The 17,816-nt window shown below is 35.6% G+C and overlaps 3 protein-coding genes across 5 annotated transcripts; 1 reads left to right on the top strand and 2 right to left on the bottom strand.

Moving 5' to 3' along the window:
• On the top strand, positions 765-1,810 carry LOC109719661 (stress-response A/B barrel domain-containing protein UP3-like). Its single transcript, XM_020246446.1, has one exon. It carries the CDS (start codon positions 822-824, stop codon positions 1,557-1,559), a length of 738 nt encoding a protein of 245 aa, XP_020102035.1. The 5' UTR covers positions 765-821; the 3' UTR covers positions 1,560-1,810.
• On the bottom strand, positions 4,946-7,000 carry LOC109719652 (transcription repressor MYB6-like). Its single transcript, XM_020246437.1, has 3 exons — positions 6,835-7,000; positions 6,466-6,595; positions 4,946-5,726 (listed from the first exon to the last, which is right to left on the bottom strand). Exons 1-3 carry the CDS (start codon positions 6,965-6,967, stop codon positions 5,177-5,179), a joined length of 813 nt encoding a protein of 270 aa, XP_020102026.1. The 5' UTR covers positions 6,968-7,000; the 3' UTR covers positions 4,946-5,176.
• Positions 13,117-14,812, bottom strand: LOC109719635 (growth-regulating factor 1-like). 3 transcript variants are annotated; one of them, XM_020246420.1, is made up of 3 exons: positions 14,407-14,811; positions 13,875-14,289; positions 13,117-13,524 (listed from the first exon to the last, which is right to left on the bottom strand). In XM_020246420.1, the coding sequence occupies exons 1-3, from the start codon at positions 14,564-14,566 to the stop codon at positions 13,269-13,271; spliced, it is 831 nt and encodes a 276-aa protein (XP_020102009.1). In that variant the 5' UTR covers positions 14,567-14,811; the 3' UTR covers positions 13,117-13,268. The 3 variants fall into 3 exon arrangements, with proteins under 3 accessions (XP_020102009.1, XP_020102017.1, XP_020102001.1); XM_020246428.1 differs by having other exon boundaries at positions 13,875-14,250; positions 14,407-14,810; XM_020246412.1 differs by having other exon boundaries at positions 13,875-14,812.

Here is a 17,816-nt window from a genome sequence, read left to right as displayed (position 1 = left end):
AAACTTACTCATTTTTGATATTTTATTTTTTGACTTTTTAATGAACTTGATAAGGAATTTTAAAATTCTATTTTCACAAACTTACTCATTTTTGATATTTTATTTTTTGACTTTTTAATGAACTTGATAAGGAATTTTAAAATTTATAAAATATATTTTTTAGACATTATAAATAATCTAAATTAACTTTAACATTTTTTATTATCAATTCAAAATTACTATAATTTAGATTACTTAAATTATTTTAAAATAATTTAGAATGACGAAAATCTCCGTCCTCATACTAAAAGAGATTAGGAAAAACTTCAAAAAATCCCCCTGTGGTTTCGTAGTTTCTCACTTTGCTCCCCTGTGGTTTAAAATATATCAAATTGCCCCCCTGTGATTTTGTTTTTATTTTTTCGGTAGCTTTTTCGTTAATATTTTATTAAATTATATACAAAAAACTTCAAATACCTATATAGATTTATCAAATATTCACTTTAGTACCCTTTAATTTTAATTTTATCACTGATTTAAAAAAAAATAATGAAATTGATAAAAAAAAGAGAAAAAAGAAACCATGGGGGAGCAAATTGATATATTTTAAACCACAGATGGGCAAAATGAGAAACTATGAAACGGCATAGAAAATTTTTGAAGTTTTCCCAAAAGATTATATATCTTTTTTGTATTAAAAAAAAGAGGGGGAGTATTTTAGTTTCAAAGTAACTATTTCACCTCTATCAGTAAATTACCAATCTCCAAAAGCATCACACATTGTCACATTCACATCACACCTCACTTCATTGGCGAAGTCCAGTTACGTTGACACCGAGAAAATGCTGAGTCTAAAGACTCTCCCGTATCTTCACCGCCAACCCCACTCTCCCTTCGTCTCTCTCCGTTCCCGCTCCTCCTCCTTCTCCTTCTCCGCCCCAACCATGGCGTCCGCGGTGGAGCACGTCGTCCTCTTCAAGGTCCGCGACTCCACCGACCCGTCCGTGGTCGACTCCATGGTCACCCACCTCCGCTCCCTCTCCTCCCTCCCCGGCGTCGCCCACCTCTCCGCCGGGCCCCTCCTCCGCCCCCGCTCCGCCGCCGCCGCCCCCTTCACCCACCTTCTCCACAGCCGCTACGCCTCCAAGGGCGACCTCGCCTCCTACGCCGCCGACCCCGCCCACCTCGCCATCGTCCGCGACCGCGTCCTCCCCATCTGCGACGACATCGTCGCCCTCGACTGGGTCGCCGACGGCGTCGCCCCCGCCCCCGTCCCCCCCGGCTCCGCCGCGCGGCTCACCCTCGCCAAGCTCAATGAAGGGGCGGCGCCGGGGCAGGTGGTGGAGGCCATGGCCGCGGCGAGGGCCAAGGGCTACGACGTGAGCTACGGGGAGAACTTCTCCCCGGCCAGGGCCAAGGGGTACTCGCTAGGGTTCCTCGCGGTGTTCCCCAGCGTCGAGGCGATCGACGCGATCGAGGGGGGCGAGGCGGAGGCGTTGAAGGAGAAGGTGCGGCCGCTGCTGGAGAGCGTCATCGTCGCCGATTTCGTAGTTTCCGCCCCGCCCGCGGCGAGCCTGTGATTTCGAAGGTTGGTTATGCTCTCAATTTGCTTCAATCTCATTTAATTTTGCGAGAAAGTTTGTAATTTGGTGACCATGGATGGAGAATCTAAAGATTCTAAGTGTTTTACTTGTCTCCAATTCAACTTGGAAACTGGAACCAACAAATAAATGTATGGAAATTGTAATGCTTCAGTGATGAGAATCGTCGAAATGGGTGGAGTTTGCTCTCTAGGTTGGTGGCCAGAAGCTGTTTTATCAGTCTGTTTTAAGTTTGGTTTTATTGTTTAATGACTTCAGTAATCTAATGTAGGATAGAATGGTAGCGCGAAAGCATCATCTTTAGAGCTAAAAGATTGCATCTTTATTAGGAACAAGCACAACCGTAAGCATTCCATTCTCCGATGATAGTGATTCAATTGTGTTTTACAGTGATTGTTTTGATACAACGACGGCACTTTCCTTTCAGTATTCAAAATATGGTTAAACCAGAATGCCACCCTTAAGCTAAGCCTCTCAATCACTGATAACATTTAACAATGGTCGAAATGTCACAAAAATTTCAGATCACTGGTGCTAATAATGCTTATGCTAAGATTATTCTTTAAATTTACATAGTCCCTGCTTTTGCCTTTTGGATCAACAACCCTTGGTTTTAGTTACTTGCTTTTTTGCAAATCAGAAGTTGGAAGGAACCTGTAGTCATGATTTCAGAACTCCCGCAGTCAATAAAGGTTGGCCGCTCGACTACTTGAGCATGGCTAGGTTGATGATCTGTATAGATGTTAACTAAATTCTGAATTAATCATTGTTTGATATTGGAGCTCTGGATTCACAACAGTTAAGAATTGTCTAGAGTATCATTCTTGGTGTCAAAATCCTCAAAATTAAGGGTATGGATTACATTTCCTTAAAATCAGGAGAGTCATATTTTTAGGTAATATAAACTCTTTATTTTGACTGCAATTTCTCTCTTCTAGTTAATGATGTTTATTTTAGTAACTCACCTTTGGTAGTTTGCTCAACTAGCAAGTTCACGCATTTGAAGTTGATGGTGCTCTTATCTAAATGAGTGCCAAATCTAGGAACCTTGTTGATTGCATTTCGTTGTGACATCTTATATAATACGCATATCCATGATAATTGGTTTGTACCAAAACCAATTTAGTAAATTACACTGCTACCCTCTGAATTTTTGATGAAGTTTCACTTTACCCCCAACATCTTAAAATGGGCATTAAATTCTCCGACCTCCAGTAAGTGATCCATGTAAGCCCTTCCGTCAATTCCTTTTAACAAGAATTGATGGGAACTTACGGAGCTGCCTAATTGACTAATTAGGTTAGTCTTTTGGTGAGAAAATAACCCTCCTCCATTAACCAATTAACTTAAAGAGAGCAAAATGTTGAGGGAAAAAAGGGAGTTTAGTGGAGAAGGAGATCTTTTCGCAGTAGTTTTCTGCCAAAAGACTATCCTGATTAGTTATGTAGGCAGCTCTAAATTAGTTCTCGTCTATTCTAATGGGAGCTAATAAAAGGGGGTAATGTGAATCATTTACTGAAGATCAGGATATCCAATGTCAATTTGAAGAGTTTGGGGGCCTGTAAAGTGAAACTCTTCCAATAGTTCATAGGGCAACAGTATGATGTACCGCTAACAAATTCCTCTTCATGTTAGTTGGGTCTGTTTGCACATAATAGACCTCATTGTCTCGATCATTCTACATGATACATGGTTGGGATTAGTCATCCACAGAACCATGTTGTTTGAGGTAGCAAATCACTCAAAGTATTCTCATTATATCTGTTTTGGACATTGGATTGATTTGATTCAACAATCAAGTCATGCTGAGTTGTGGTGTCATATTATGATTTCATTTGTAGCTGTTCATGTGTGTGTAAATCTGGGGTTTTGGTTACAAATCCAATGATCGTTTCTTTTAAATTGAGCTTTTTATTCTGAAGACGGTTTTGTTAACTGTCAATGGCCGATAGCTAATGGAGCTGTTAATTTATTGAGATAACTTTTTGGATTACTTTACATGTCTTAAACAACCTTATTTCGAAAGGGCCTTTGAGTAGATAATAAGCGCTTATTCGGATGCTAGAATAAGAAGCTAGAATAACTTATTTGATATATCATATCTCCTTTCAAATTACTCTGTGCAGGGACAATGTGAACTGTAGTTGCAGAACAATGACTATACAGGTGTGTGGTGTAGGCTAGTAGGGTGCTCGTATGATTTTTGTCCATTTGATAAAACATTGGATATGGCAAAAGCATCAGTGAATTCCATCAACAAAGGAGTACTAAAGAGTACACTCTTGTGAGTTCTTTCGATCTTATCTCAGCAGTAGGCCCCAAAATATTCTCAACTTTTTAGGTTTCTCAACCAGGAACCAAAAAGACAAGTGCATCTTGTATGTTGAATACATGATATTGATGTGTGACTTCACGTGGGCAAAGTATATTCCCTGGTGCTTCAAAGATGTTATGTAGCTACACTATACTTTGAGATGAGGTTCTGTTTGTGTTTGTGAGGTAGAAAATTACTAAGTATAACACTGCTAAGCACTTCAGTAGGTTAAGATTTTTAACTTAATTGCACCCTTAGGCTTCTATCATTTATCGACCTATAGTCAGGAGCACGAGACTCTAGTGTAGAAAGGTCTCGGACCACCGAACTTAAACGCAGTTGAGGATCACCTCCGAAGTTTGAAAATGCCATAAAACCACCAGAATAATTCATTTTCGTGTTATGTACATAAACACCTCTAAGGTGGTTTTTTGTTGCAAAAATGGGTTGTATTGGTGGTTTTACGATGCTCTTAATCTACATTTGCCCTAAAATGTCCATTAGGTATGGTGTTCAAAGTTTGAAGTATTATCGACGGTGGGTGGATTAGATCGTCTTAGAACTCATTCATTCATATCACTTTTACCACATACTTTTACAGCTAACAGTTACATGCTTCGAATCATAGTTATTATTTTTGGGATTTATAATCGCGTATTTCATATTTCCGACACACATATCAGCTTAACCATATAACTTTTATTTATCCAATAAAATGGGTTTATAAGCCAAGCCAAATGGGTGTTATTTTTTGTAACCTTAATTAGTGGAATACACTCCAAAATCTTTCAAAAAGAGAAGAAAAAATTAATCAGATTTTGAAACCATCTCTATCTCCAACATTTTATTTTGGAAGTGTGAGGTTTCCCTCAGACAAGCTTACAAGGGAGATCCTGAATAATTGACTCAACACATGAGAGGTATCCAATAAAGTGATTCTACTGTGCTTATTTTAGGCATGTGATGTGGTTCTGCAGAAGCATATATTAAACCAAGCAAAAATCCAAATCAATACACAGTAAAAACATTGTTAAGCCAATAACAGGAAACAAAAAAAAAAAAAGTCTCTTTTTACCCAAATTGAACAAAGTGAAAATAGATTAATATCCATCACAAAGTGGAAATGGACAATTTCCTTGTTATTGAATATTTAATTCAACATTTTAAATATAATCTCCTCTCTGATCCTACAGTACAGAATCTACCTTAGCTTGGCTGATGTAGACCCTTGTCAAAAAACTAAATCTGAAATGTAGCTAAAGTCACCAAAATCAGAACCACCTCAGAACCACTGCTCCTCCAAATCCAGAAGAGGAGAATGGTAATCCAGCATGAAATATTCGCTCAATTCCGCGTCGAACGTACCGAATTCGTCGCGCAGCGAGCCCAAACTGTTCTTTCTTTCTTCTTCCTCGACTCCGACTTGCCACGAACTTAGTAAATCCAGGCTCCTATCCGTGCCGGAATCGACCCTCGTGATCGGTCGATCGATTGAAGAATCCGGTCGAGGAGTTCTTGGTGCTTCTTGTGATTCTCTTGGGTCCATTTCTGGGTTGTGTTCTTGGTCATGAGAGAAGAAGGTCATTTTGCATCTCAATGCCTTCGTTTTGATGATATTTGGGTTAGTGAGTGGTGGTGGTGGTGGTTTTTTTGTAGTAATCTTGTGGGGCTTAGTGTTAATAGGGCATTTAACTTGGTTTTTGAGTAATGGTGTAACAGGTCGAGGGGGTCGATGTGATTGGTTGTGAACTCTCTTTGCGAGAGTCGTGTTCCAGTAATTCTTGATTTCGTTGTCTGTTCGTCCCGGTAATCTAGCTGCAATTAGAGACCATCTGTACTTTCCATTTCGAGAAAAAAAAAAGAACATATTTAAATACTCGTGAGAAGAAAATAATTTTGCAAGGTTTTGTAATAATTTTTCTTCTTTTTTTTTTTATCTCAGAATAGCAAACCTAAGATTTTACCCAAAGTGGGTAAGCCTATGCAAATTTAAAATTTGGAGAGATTCTCTCTTTTTTCGTTTGAAAATAAAAATCCGAGCCAACTACTAGGAATATAGAACAGAAAATTTTGATAATTTTGAAATTTTAGAAAAATTATTTTTCTCTAAGTAAGAAGCAAATTAAAGGGAAAAAGAAATAACAAACATAAGACCCACAAACTTTTTAAGCACTGCACAGTTAATCATCCCTAAGACAATTTTCACAAAAAAGAAAAAAAAAAAAGAAAAAAAAAAGAATGATCTATAATTTACACCATGCATTGTGCAATTATGGATTTTACTTTTACGAATCAATAACAATTATACTTGGTACTGGATCGAGTTCCGGAGTTTGAATCTCATTATATGCATTTAAACACGCACACAAAAAAAAGGGGTAAGGACTTAAATCCTCATCAGTTTCTAAAGTTATTCGCAAGCGTAACTTTTTGCATTTTCTTAGAACCAAAATCTAAAATGGTGTTATAGACAATTTTAAAAAAAAATACCTCGCGTACGAATAAATTTTACAATAATTTACAAACTTAACGGCTAAAAATTTGAATGTCGAGAAATTATATAAATCATACCTGTTGCCGAGGAGCATGTGGAGTCTTATAATGAGCTCCTCTTCCTCACAGGTGATGTTCCCCCTCTTGATTCCTGGGCGCAGGTAGTTGAGCCACCGCAGGCGACAGCTTTTCCCGCAGCGCTTTAAACCTGCTTTACAACCATTATATATACATATATAACATATGAGAATGAACCGGAACTGATTCACCGACCGTTCCTAACGCAAGTGGTAAAAAATTTAACGGTTGGTATTTAAAATTTTAAATTTGAATTTTAATTGATTCGTATTTTAACTAAATTTATTTCTAAATGAAATAAATGAAACGAATAGGATGTTAACTATCTCTGGAAAGAATTGTGGGAAAAGCTGATTTCTGAGAACGCACCAGCTCTTTTAGGGAGGCTCCCCCATTTGCCCTCTCCATGGGCAGTGATGTATGACACCAACATCTTGTCCTCCACAGCAGTCCACGCCCCCCTCTTCAACCCCTCCTTCGAGCAACATGGCTTCTTCCCCATCCCCCTTTCGTGCTCTCTCTCTCTCTCTCTCTCTCTCTCTCAATTGTGCGTATGCTAATTATTAAGAAAGGGTAAGGAGGGGTCAAAATGGGGTTTAAATAGCTCGTAATATGGGTGGGGGCATTGGAACGGTACGCAGATGTGTACTCTGAGACCTGTTTTTTTTTTTTTTTTTTTCAGAAATAAATTTTGTTAGAATTGAGAACCTGCGAGGCTTCAAATTTGAAATTTCATATTGTTAACTTAAATGAGTCAGCATTTTATTCTATGACGAGGGATTATGTTAGGCCGAGTCATATTCAAAATAGCGTGAGGCTGAGTGGGACAAGTCATATTCGAAGTGGCGTAGGGTTGGATGGGCCGAGTCACAATCGAGATCCGTGGGCACTGTATCTGTACGTGTTAAGTGAATTAGTTGTGTATTTTTAACAGCTCGAGCTTTTTGGATTAATGGTTAGCATCAAAGATCCGACACAGATATCAACTATATTGGTCTAAATCTTTTTTGTAATATTAAAATTTTTTTGGATATGACATTATATTAGGAGTAGGACTTGTGTGCTATTAGGAGCACGGGGACTCTGTATTCCTAAGTCATTTTTAATGATGGAGCTTTCGAATCGACGACCGCCTCTGTTAGACTTTATCTAACATATTTGAAGCATTTAGAAAATAATTTTTGCGATTTTTCAACATTACTTACCTAGTGATCGAAAGGGTTCAAAATCAATAATTTTTAATGGTTGATGCATATCGTTTGTAAGTTTAACGGTGTAGAAGTATTTTTTAAATTAGATGAAATTTTGATAGAAAATTTTTAACCTATTTATTGCAAGATCAATATTTATGATCGTAAATTTTAATATTATATCACCATTCTTTGTGAGATTTTTATTTTTAGTCGTTGATTCGAACCCTTTCGATAGCTATATAAATGATATCGAAAACCGCAAAATTTATTTTTTAAATATTTCAAATATGCTAAATCAAGTTTAACAAAACTGATTGTCGATTCGAAAATTTTATTATCAAAAACGACTTAGAAACACGAAGCCCTCCGTATTTCTAATAGCAAACAAGGCACACTCTTATATTAGACTTAACAGTTCTTTTTTTTTTTTTTAAATTTGATTGATCTATTGGATACATAAGTGCGTGGAAACATGAGCGAAAACATTAAACTTTTGTTTTTCTTTCAGATCCATGGTTTGATATGAAAGGCAAAGAAAATTAAATAGAGGAGAATTTAAAATATGAGACTAAGACATGACTGGTTCAATTCTAGATGTGGTTACAATATTTCGGACAAAAATTATATAGGTATCGTTCCCAAACTAAAAGTTTAGGGACAATACAGATGGGCGCCGCGTGACTTCGCCCTCCCCTACGATGAAAAAAATAAAAAAAAATATGGGCCTCAATTTTTAGAGAGAGAGAAAGAAGCTGACAGTGAGAAAGAAATGCCAGAATGGGTAGGTGCCGGTCACGCAGCGCCCATCTGCATCATTCCCAAACTAAAAAAGTTTGGTGACGATGCCCATACAATTATGCCCCAATATTCCTCTGACACAGGTTTGAACGAGCTGAGCATTAATTTTTTTTTGGGTTGGTGTCCCTGTGATTCTATGTCGAAGTGTCCAATATCATGGATTTAACATAGATTCTTTTTCTTTTTTCCCTCTTTTTTTTTTTTTTTTGGGTTAGAGTGATTGAGAACAGGTTCAGTTACTCCTGGGATTTGATGTCGTAGCAGTAAATTAAATTATCATAAGCAAACAAAATCGTCTCCCTTCGTTGTGTGCAAAAGCATCTTATTTTAGGATTCGTTGCTTACGCCAAGGCATCCAAGTACAGTTTGAAAGTTTGGACCTTTTGCTTTTAGTGTGAAGTTGAAATGAGATGTTATGATAGATATCATTTGAACAATTTATTTTCGTACAAGTTTGAAAGTTTAAACGTTTTGCTTTTAGTGTGAAGCTGAAATGNTCATTTGAACAATTTATTTTCGTACAAGTTTGAAAGTTTAAACGTTTTGCTTTTAGTGTGAAGCTGAAATGAGATGTTATGATAGATATCATTTGAACCATCTATTTTCGTAATTTTTTTGTAGTAAAGAGCTGCTATGGGCAGAAGGTCCTATTTACGATCATAACTTAGTAATTTTTTTATGTAGATTTTACCGTCCATCCCTAGAGCAAGTGGCAAAGAGTATGTTGGTTGGTACCCGAGACCCAAGTTTGAATTCTAGTTGATTCACATTTTCAGCTAAGTTTATTTCTAAATGAAATAAACGAAGCGAGTAGCGTGCTACCTATCTCTCAAAAAAAAATATTTTGATGTAGAATGTCGTTCCTGAATCTTTTGAATGGTACAATATTTTAAACAAACTCTACAAGCATGTTTTCTAAAATCTTTATTAATTATTATTAAATTTGTTTTTTTAGAAGAAGGCAGCGTGCTACTACTTTATTTACTTTTTTAGAAATAAACGTAGCTTAAAATGTGAAGCAATTAGGTTTCGAATTTGGGATCTTAAATATCAACTATCATTTATCAAGCTCTTTGTTACTTATGTTAAGAACAGTCGATAATTATTATTAAATTTGTTATAAATTTAATTTAGAATATGTTCTATGTGTTATTACTATTATAATTTTTTAATTTTTTCTCGCATGATAATCATGATGATCATAAACTATTTATCATTCCGTCCCTCACGTCTCATACTTCTCTTTTTTTTTCTTTTTATTTTTTTAGAAAAAGATAGCAACCCATCTGCTTCATTCATTAAATAAAACGAACTAAGCATATATAATGAAAGCAGCTAATACCTTCGAAGATAAGGCAAAGGAGGAAACAACAAAAAAAGAAAAAAGAAAAAAAAAGGCGAGGAAAAGGAGGGAGGAAGACTAGCAGCTCGTTAGTGCAGCGTGGTCCAGTTGGTCGTCAAAAAGTTGACCCGTATTAATCCTACTACTTGGCCAGGATTAATCGTACTACTCGCCCTCCCCCATGAAGAACCAAAGATGACAGTCAAAGTGAAGGAGTACTGAACTGCACTTACAGTCCCCAACCCATCTAGCATTTCGGGTGGTATTTGACATTTACCGTTCTCCTACAAAGGTCTTTGATGGGAAATCATTGTATCCCTAAAAATAGCAAACTGTAAAATTATTTTTGACCAAAAAAATATCTATCTTTTTAGTTGGTTTATCACAAATTAAATTTGTCTACAGCTCAAAGTCAGTTATGAAAGAAAAAGTGACAGAGAAAAGTAATAAAAAAAAATTAATTACTGTAATATATTTTCGCACTACATTGGTAGTGTGATAAACTTTAATGAAAAGCAAACCAAAAAAAAAGATAGATATTTTTTTGGTCAAAAATAATTTTACAGTTTGCTATTTTTAGGGATACAATGATTTCCCATCAAAGACCTTTGTAGGAGAACGGTAAATGTCAAATACCACCCGAAATGCTAGATGGGTTGGGGACTGTAAGTGCAGTTCAGTACTCCTTCACTTTGACTGTCATCTTTGGTTCTTCATGGGGGANGATAACTCTAGTTAGCAAGCCATTGAGTTATGATCAAAGAAAATTGATAATTTTTTTTTTACTTAAATATTTAATTTAATAAGAAATTATTTTTAATCTGAAAATCAGTTACAGACAAACAAAGCATCACGGCCCTCGAACCAAAATGGGCCGGCCCAGAGCCTTTTGGGCCTCTCTCCTCTCTCACGTTTCTCATGTGTATGCATACACGAAGTGATGAAGGGAACACACAATGGAGTAGAAATGGTCCTGGACTGGGATTAATCCAATTCCCACCTTTTGGGCCAAGGTTGAGCTTGTAGGCTTGGCCCAATCTTATCAATGATTATTCTCTTAACCATCTCTTGTTACTTAAAAATTAGGCTAAATTTCACTTTCCGTCCTCAAAACTATTAGGGCGGTGACACGTTCGTCCTTAAACTTAAATTTATTATAAATTTTGACTCAATCTTTCTGAATTATTATGTTCAAGTCCCATAGTCTCATGTACTTGACTTGATGATAAGGCGCCGTTAATATGATAGTTATGTATCATTTTATTTATTGCCTTGTCATCAACTGCATTACTGCCATATTAGTGGGGAGTAATCATCCAATCAACTAAATTGTGCTGTGCGACTTTATAACAACAATCTGTTGACGATATTTTTCGCATATATAGTTTATGAAACTGTGCTTGTACTTCTTCCACTTTGTATTGATTTAGAGAAACACTTTTATTATTTTCATGAGGGAATTTGGACAACAATTTAATTTGTTTAAACTAAACTGCTATTACTAGCAATAGAAGTGAATGGTGAGACACTGGCATGCTGCAAGATGATTTGTGATAAATTTAAAAAGTTTTAAAAATTTAAATTTTCTTACTCTCCTTTAGATATATGAGAGAAGAGCTCTAGTGGTGTAGGTGTGCAATAGCATAGTACACTTCTCCCACATTATTTTATTCATTTATTAATTTTGTTTTTTTTCCTGAAGTTGTTGTGCTTTACAGTGACAAGGAGTTAGCATAAGAAAATGTCTCTCAAAAGGAGACATTATGTCCCTGTGTTCTATCTCCTTTCTCTCTCCTAACATTTTCTTAGGCTAAAAATTTTGGCATCTCCCTGCATAATCATACACACTTCACCCTGCTTGGTATCCTCTGATGGTGATGAATCCACTTGTTATGTAATTTTATGATGCTGGGGCCATAAAAGACATGTTTACTCAATTCCCCAAAACAAAAACCAAAAGTTTTTGTAAACTTTGCTTGTCGAACACGTGACTGCTGCTTTTTACGGTGACAAAATTTTTGAGGCCAAATGAGCGCTTAATCTTGTCTTTTACGTTCAATTTCAACAATTTACTTTTAGGGTGTGTTTGTTTGGGTGAAAGTGAAGGGGAAGTGGAGAGGGGGGAAGTTGTTTACGCCGTAAACTATCACTTTCGTTGTTTGTTTTGCCGTAATTTTATTACGGCCAAAAGTCAAGTTCACCCAAAATAAGGTAATTGACTTCATCCTTCCACAGGACGAAGTCAATTCCGGTGAAGTGCAAAGAGGCAAAGGAGCTTGTTAAATTTGGTTAGGTAATGTGATCAAATTTGGTTAGGTAAGTTTTAATATATTTTTTATCTAATTTGTGTATTTAGAAAATGATGAAAAATAAATTTGTTAAATGTTAATAATTTTTTAACTTTAGAATTTTATTTGTTGCATTATTATAATTTATATGCAAACAAATAATATAATTTTTTAAAATTTTATTTTATAATTATACATATATATATATATATATAATTATATACATATATAATTATATTAATTTTTATTTATTATAATTTATTATTCACTAAGTTACAAAATAGACAATAATATCACTTCGGAGATAAGTATACTAGGGATGGAGAGCTACACTTTTTACGTCAGCTACTTCCTACGAAACAAACAACAGAACTCACAGAACTGCACTTCCACAGTTAGAAACAAACAGCGAAAATGAATTAATTTTTACCTAAACTCCACTTCAACCCAAAGTCCACTTCCACCCCAAGTCTAATTACATTGAAACAAACATGCCTTTACTCTCCTCTCAAGCAAGCCTAAAAATTACGGATTCGAGTTGAAAATAAAACTGAATGAAAACGAGTTGCTGTGTAAAAATGTGTTTTATGTCTAAATATTTATTTCTCGTTGCCACAGCTTCCTAAATTGACAGTTTATTAGATAGCTTATTTAATTTATAAAGTTCTTTTCTATTAAGTAAAACAAATGTCATTTGCAAATTTGTTTCTGTGAAGTTTTCACTCTAAATTCAACATTGGTTCCAAAATTTTGAATTGATTGATCATAAAAACGAAATGCAAGATGCAAATTAAGGACTTGAGCCATTGAACCATGCTCAATTTGGTATCCAGTTAAGTTAAGTGTCTCAACTGAATTTGATTTGAGCCACATTGAAAAAAGATTTGGTTTCTAAATTCTTTATATATTCCTTTTTTTAACAAACTAACTAAATTAAAATACTCATTCACAGGAGTACTCAGCGCTAAGAAAGATGAGGATTAAACCTCTGATTTTGAAACAAATATCAAACTGATTAGACATGGCACTCAACACCAACCATTGTGACCAAAATTTGTGCTCCATAACATTACATTACATTACATCCATGCTTACTTTACTTACTAGTACTACTACTACTACTACTACTATTAGTATTATTATTATTATTATTATTATTATTATTATTATTATTATACCACCTCACTGAATAAAAAGGTGAAAATTTCTGGGTTTATGGGAACACTCCTCACTCTCTATCTTCATGGGCACCTCTGATTTTGCATCAGAACCCAGGAAAAAGTAAAATTGGCCCCTCTCCTTAGAAGAAGGATTGGTGGTGAAGGTACAGTCACTGCTCTGCAGGTAAGCAGAGTTTGGATTTGGCTCACCAATGGAACCGATTCCTCCTGTGAAGAAAGGGTACTCATTTATATCCTTCCTGAGTCCATGTAAGTTCCTGCTTTTAACACTTTTGGTCAATTGACTAGCAAAAGAAGCCTAAAAACAAATAAATAAATAAATAAATAAAAAGAAGGGCATTTTGTAGATATATTCCTGTCATGTTTCTATAAATTTGAACAAAAAAATTGCCAATTAATTCCATTCTATTACTTCACCATAAAATTGTAACTTTTAAAATTTTCGACCATCTTTCTTTTTTTCTCCTCTATGCTCTAGGTTAATTTATCTTTCATGTCATTTTTTAGAGACATTGAAAAACAAAGATGCAAACTTTTTAAGGACACAGATACAAAACTCTAAAGAGAGAGAGAGAGAGAGAGAGAGAGAGAGAGGGTACATGCACACCTGTGAATCTTATATGGTTGGGTGCAGCAATTAGTAGGTGGATTTGAGGGGGTGAAGCAGGGAAAGAGCAAGTGCTGATTCTGAGGAGCCACTACTGCAGCAGCTGAAGCAAAAGATGGAGGAGAGGAGGAATCTGCAGGAGCTGGAATGGGTGTGGAGGAAGCTGGAGTGGAAGAGGTGGAAAGAGACAATTCCACAAGCTTTCTTGAACGGTTCTTCCCCCTGTGCATGTGCCTCTCACAGTACTTGGAATCTGGGTAGGCCTCTTTTGAGCACCTCCACTTCTTCCCATCTGTTCTCCTGCACCTCCATGGCTCTGGGTCCTCCTCTGCTCCCCTCCTCCCCACCTGGTAGAAGCACCCCCACCCACACCCACCTACACCATTGGCGGGGCCCACAGCAATTTCCCTCTTAGCTGGTTGTGATATCGGCAGACAGCAGTAGCGATGAAATGCATCCGAGCCATCTAATATATTTGTACTATCCGCAGAAAAAATTTTTACGCACGAGAGTGTGAGAGATTCGTACATACCTGGTGGGATGTTGTTGATGTAGAAGATGAGATCGGAGGGGATGGGGAGGCCTGAGGAGATGTACTTGAAGATGAGAGCTTGGAGCTCAAGTTCCTGCCATTGGGATTCTGTGAAGGGAAACATGCTTCTTCCTCTCCCACCACTTGTTTCCATCATCATCTGCTGTTGCAATTGGCAATAGGAACTGAGTCTCCAAGACCAACAATGAGGTTAAAAAGAAGGAGAGAGAGAGAGAGAGAGAGATAGGTGAGGAAAGTGAGGCAAAAGAAACAGAATCTTGTAACTGACTTGAAATCTTTTTGTTTTTTTTTCTTTTAATTATAATAATAATTACTATTATTATTATGTCAGTGCACAGTAAATTAGTATTGCTTTGTTTGCACAGGAAGTGTCATTCAGTCAAGGGGGCAGAGGAGTCAGAGAGAGAGAGAGAGAGAGAGAGAGAGAGAGGGAGGTTTCAGAATCACCTGTCAGTTGTTGTATGGATATATTATTTTTATAAGACAGTTGGGGCTTTAAAGAGTTCAGGATTAGGATTAGATAAAAAACCTGCAAAACATATCTGAACTGCAGATCAGTCTCAAATGGTTGTTCGATCTTTCAAAATTTAAGTTTTATTGTGTAATTTCTTAATTTATTTGATTTGAATCAACTAATAGTAGTCTAATTTTAAAATTTAAATTAAATATTTATTTTAATAAATTCATAGTTGCGAAAATTATATGAAATATATTAACTACGGATTTAAATTTTGAAGGCAGAGCGCCGTTGACTGACTCAAATCAAACAAATTAAAAAAGAATAATAAAATAAAAATTTTGAGAGGTGGAATAATCATTTCAAAATAGTTTATAGTTCAAATAAGTTCTGTATGTTTTTACTTGAGAGTTAATACACCCTAACAAATAATTATATCTAAATGTGAGCATTACAAATTAAATAGGAGAATAAAATTAAACCCAAATTTAGTGCCTCTGCTCATAACAACAGCAAATGCAATAGTAGTAGCTCCAAAATAAGCTGCATCAGTTACAAACTGTGTGTTTTAACTATGGTCAATTAGGGCAAGTTTTTAAAACTCTTTTGAGGTGTCAGAGGTGTGCATGGATCTGGCACCAAGAGAAGTAGTCTGTACTGACTATAATGACACTGAGTTAAAGCAGGATGGCAGGTGGGTCAGACTGTATTCACTGACTCTGCACCTGTTGTTGTTTTCTGCTGGCTGCAGCTTCTGCCACCTTTGCAGAAACTCATTTACCAAAACAGTAATGTAATGGGTACCACAAATGTTCCCCTAAATACAGATAATGACTTAGATTTACATGAATGACTGTGTATTGTTGTTGCTTAATTTTTTTTTAAATTACAGTACTAGCTATGATGTGATATTTATAATCTGACTCATCTATTTTATTTAGGGGTAATAAGTGTTGTCGTTTTTGCAGTACTGATTTATTAAAAATGCTTTAAGATACGATGGCGTTTTGATATTAACAACTAATCTAATCACTATGTAAGCACTCAATTGAATCAGATTTATTAGTGAATATTGATCTTGTCCTGATAAAATTAATTTTTATAAATATCACTTATTTATAGGATACCCTTATAAGAGGTATATGTAGCAGAGCCATTAAAAATACAAGCCCAAAATAACCCCAAACGAGTATGACATGGGGAAAGCAAACTGACAAGCTGAAGTAAAGATGCCTTCGAGTACAATGTACTCTTGCTTCCTCTTCTCACTTTCCCCAGCTGTTGTTTACTATTTTTATTCTTTCTTTCTTTAGCTTTTTGTTCTTTTTTTTTCTGTTTCCCACTCAAGTTGGTGGGTATAAAAAGCTCCTAGCAAATAATAGATTAAAAAGAAATTAGACATAAAATGGTGGAAATGAAAATCAAACTCAAAATTTTTTTAGAACTGGAGTGATTTGAGAACTGGATTTGGTATTATATTGCCTAAACAATCAATTATGTAGGAAATGGCTTATGATTATCCTTATCTTCTGCCAAAAGTAATTAAAAAAAAAGGAAAAACTTCAAAAATCCCCCTGTGGTTTCATTGTTTCCCACTTTAGTACCATGTGGTTTAAAGTATATCAATTTGTCCTCCTGTGGTTTCGTTTTTATCTTTTCGGTAGCTTTTTCGTTAATATTTTATTAAATTATATACAAAAAACTTCAGATACCCATCTAGATTTATCAAATATTCACTTTAGTACCTTTTAATTTTAACTTTATCACTGATTTAAAAAAAAATTAATAAGAAAAAGAGAAAAAAAAAAACCACATGGGAGCAAATTGATACATTTTAAACCACAGGAGGGCAAAGTGAGAAACTACGAAACGACAGGAGGGGTTTTTGAAGTTTTCCCAAAAAAAAATGAATGCATGTGCACTTTCTAAACTGTCCAATTTCAAATTTATTCTTCGATATATCATCTATTGAAGGGAACAAATGAGAAACAAATTATCTTCAAAATAAATAGTTTGAACATTGTGGAGCCAAAGACGACTGTACTTAGGATTACCGACCGTATGTAGTGTAGTTGACTAAGAATTTGATAATTGGCATCTGAAGTTCCAAGTTTGAATTCTAGCTGCTTCGAATTTTTAGCTGAGTTTATTTTTAAAAAAATATAAATGAAACGAATAGTTTGCTATCTTTTTCTAGCCCACTTTGGCCCAAGCCCATAAAACCTTTTCGGCCAAATTAAACTGGGCTTTACAAACGGTATGTAATATAGGCCCCGATCGGACTCTAGAAATTTTTATTTTTTTATTTTTTGTAGTCTTCTAAAGATGTCCGTAGGTAACGCATCCATTCGTTCCAGCTTGCAGTGCGAGACGCAATCTATTTCAATACTGTTGTTGTCGCGATTACTAACAACCATCTTGTTTATTTACAAGGGATTGGAGTTGTCTTATTGAATAATAAAAAGAAAAATCATTTTCAACTAATCAAAATACTTCTTAACCAGTCGAAATCTCTTGTAAACTTCCCTTGCACATAAAATACAACTTAGAGAAAATTAAGAATTAGGATCTCTCAATTTACCTGTCAATATCATCTTTTGTTTAATGTACTCCCATAATTGTGACACAACATTGCTAATATTATAATTGCCCCCTTGTATGGTCAACATTCTTCGTGAACTGGGGCTTATTTTGCTTCAAGAAAAATGGAGTCCAACTACAACAAGAAAGCTACAGACTTAGACTTGGGAGTCTTGTATGTTTTGAGTTATTTTCCTAACACTACTTTTTCATTTTTTTTAAAAAAAATAAGTAATTGTTTAAAATCTAAATTACTTTTTAAACCCTTCAATTGTAAGAAAATAATATTTTTAAAATTTTTATAGTGAACCCTCTTTGCCATCCTTGTACCCGAAACTTCACTAAGGCTCAA

The sequence above is a fragment of the Ananas comosus genome, linkage group 1 (genome assembly GCF_001540865.1).
Source record: "Ananas comosus cultivar F153 linkage group 1, ASM154086v1, whole genome shotgun sequence".
In the NCBI taxonomy this organism is placed as follows: Eukaryota; Viridiplantae; Streptophyta; class Magnoliopsida; order Poales; family Bromeliaceae; genus Ananas; species Ananas comosus.
Note: the sequence above shows the minus strand (reverse complement) of the source record. Positions and strands in the feature narration are given on the sequence as shown.

Coding starts and splice junctions, on each gene's coding strand:
- LOC109719661 (XM_020246446.1), top strand. CDS start 822: ATGCTGAGTCTAAAGACTCTCCCGTATCTTCACCGCCAACCCCACTCT.
- LOC109719652 (XM_020246437.1), bottom strand. CDS start 6,967: ATGGGGAAGAAGCCATGTTGCTCGAAGGAGGGGTTGAAGAGGGGGGCG. Junction 6,596..6,834: donor GAGCCTCCCTAAAAGAGCTG/GTGCGTTCTCAG, acceptor GTTGTAAAGCAG/GTTTAAAGCGCTGCGGGAAA. Junction 5,727..6,465: donor CACATGCTCCTCGGCAACAG/GTATGATTTATA, acceptor TGGAAAGTACAG/ATGGTCTCTAATTGCAGCTA.
- LOC109719635 (XM_020246412.1), bottom strand. CDS start 14,566: ATGATGATGGAAACAAGTGGTGGGAGAGGAAGAAGCATGTTTCCCTTC. Junction 13,525..13,874: donor CAACCATATAAGATTCACAG/GTGTGCATGTAC, acceptor TGTTAAAAGCAG/GAACTTACATGGACTCAGGA.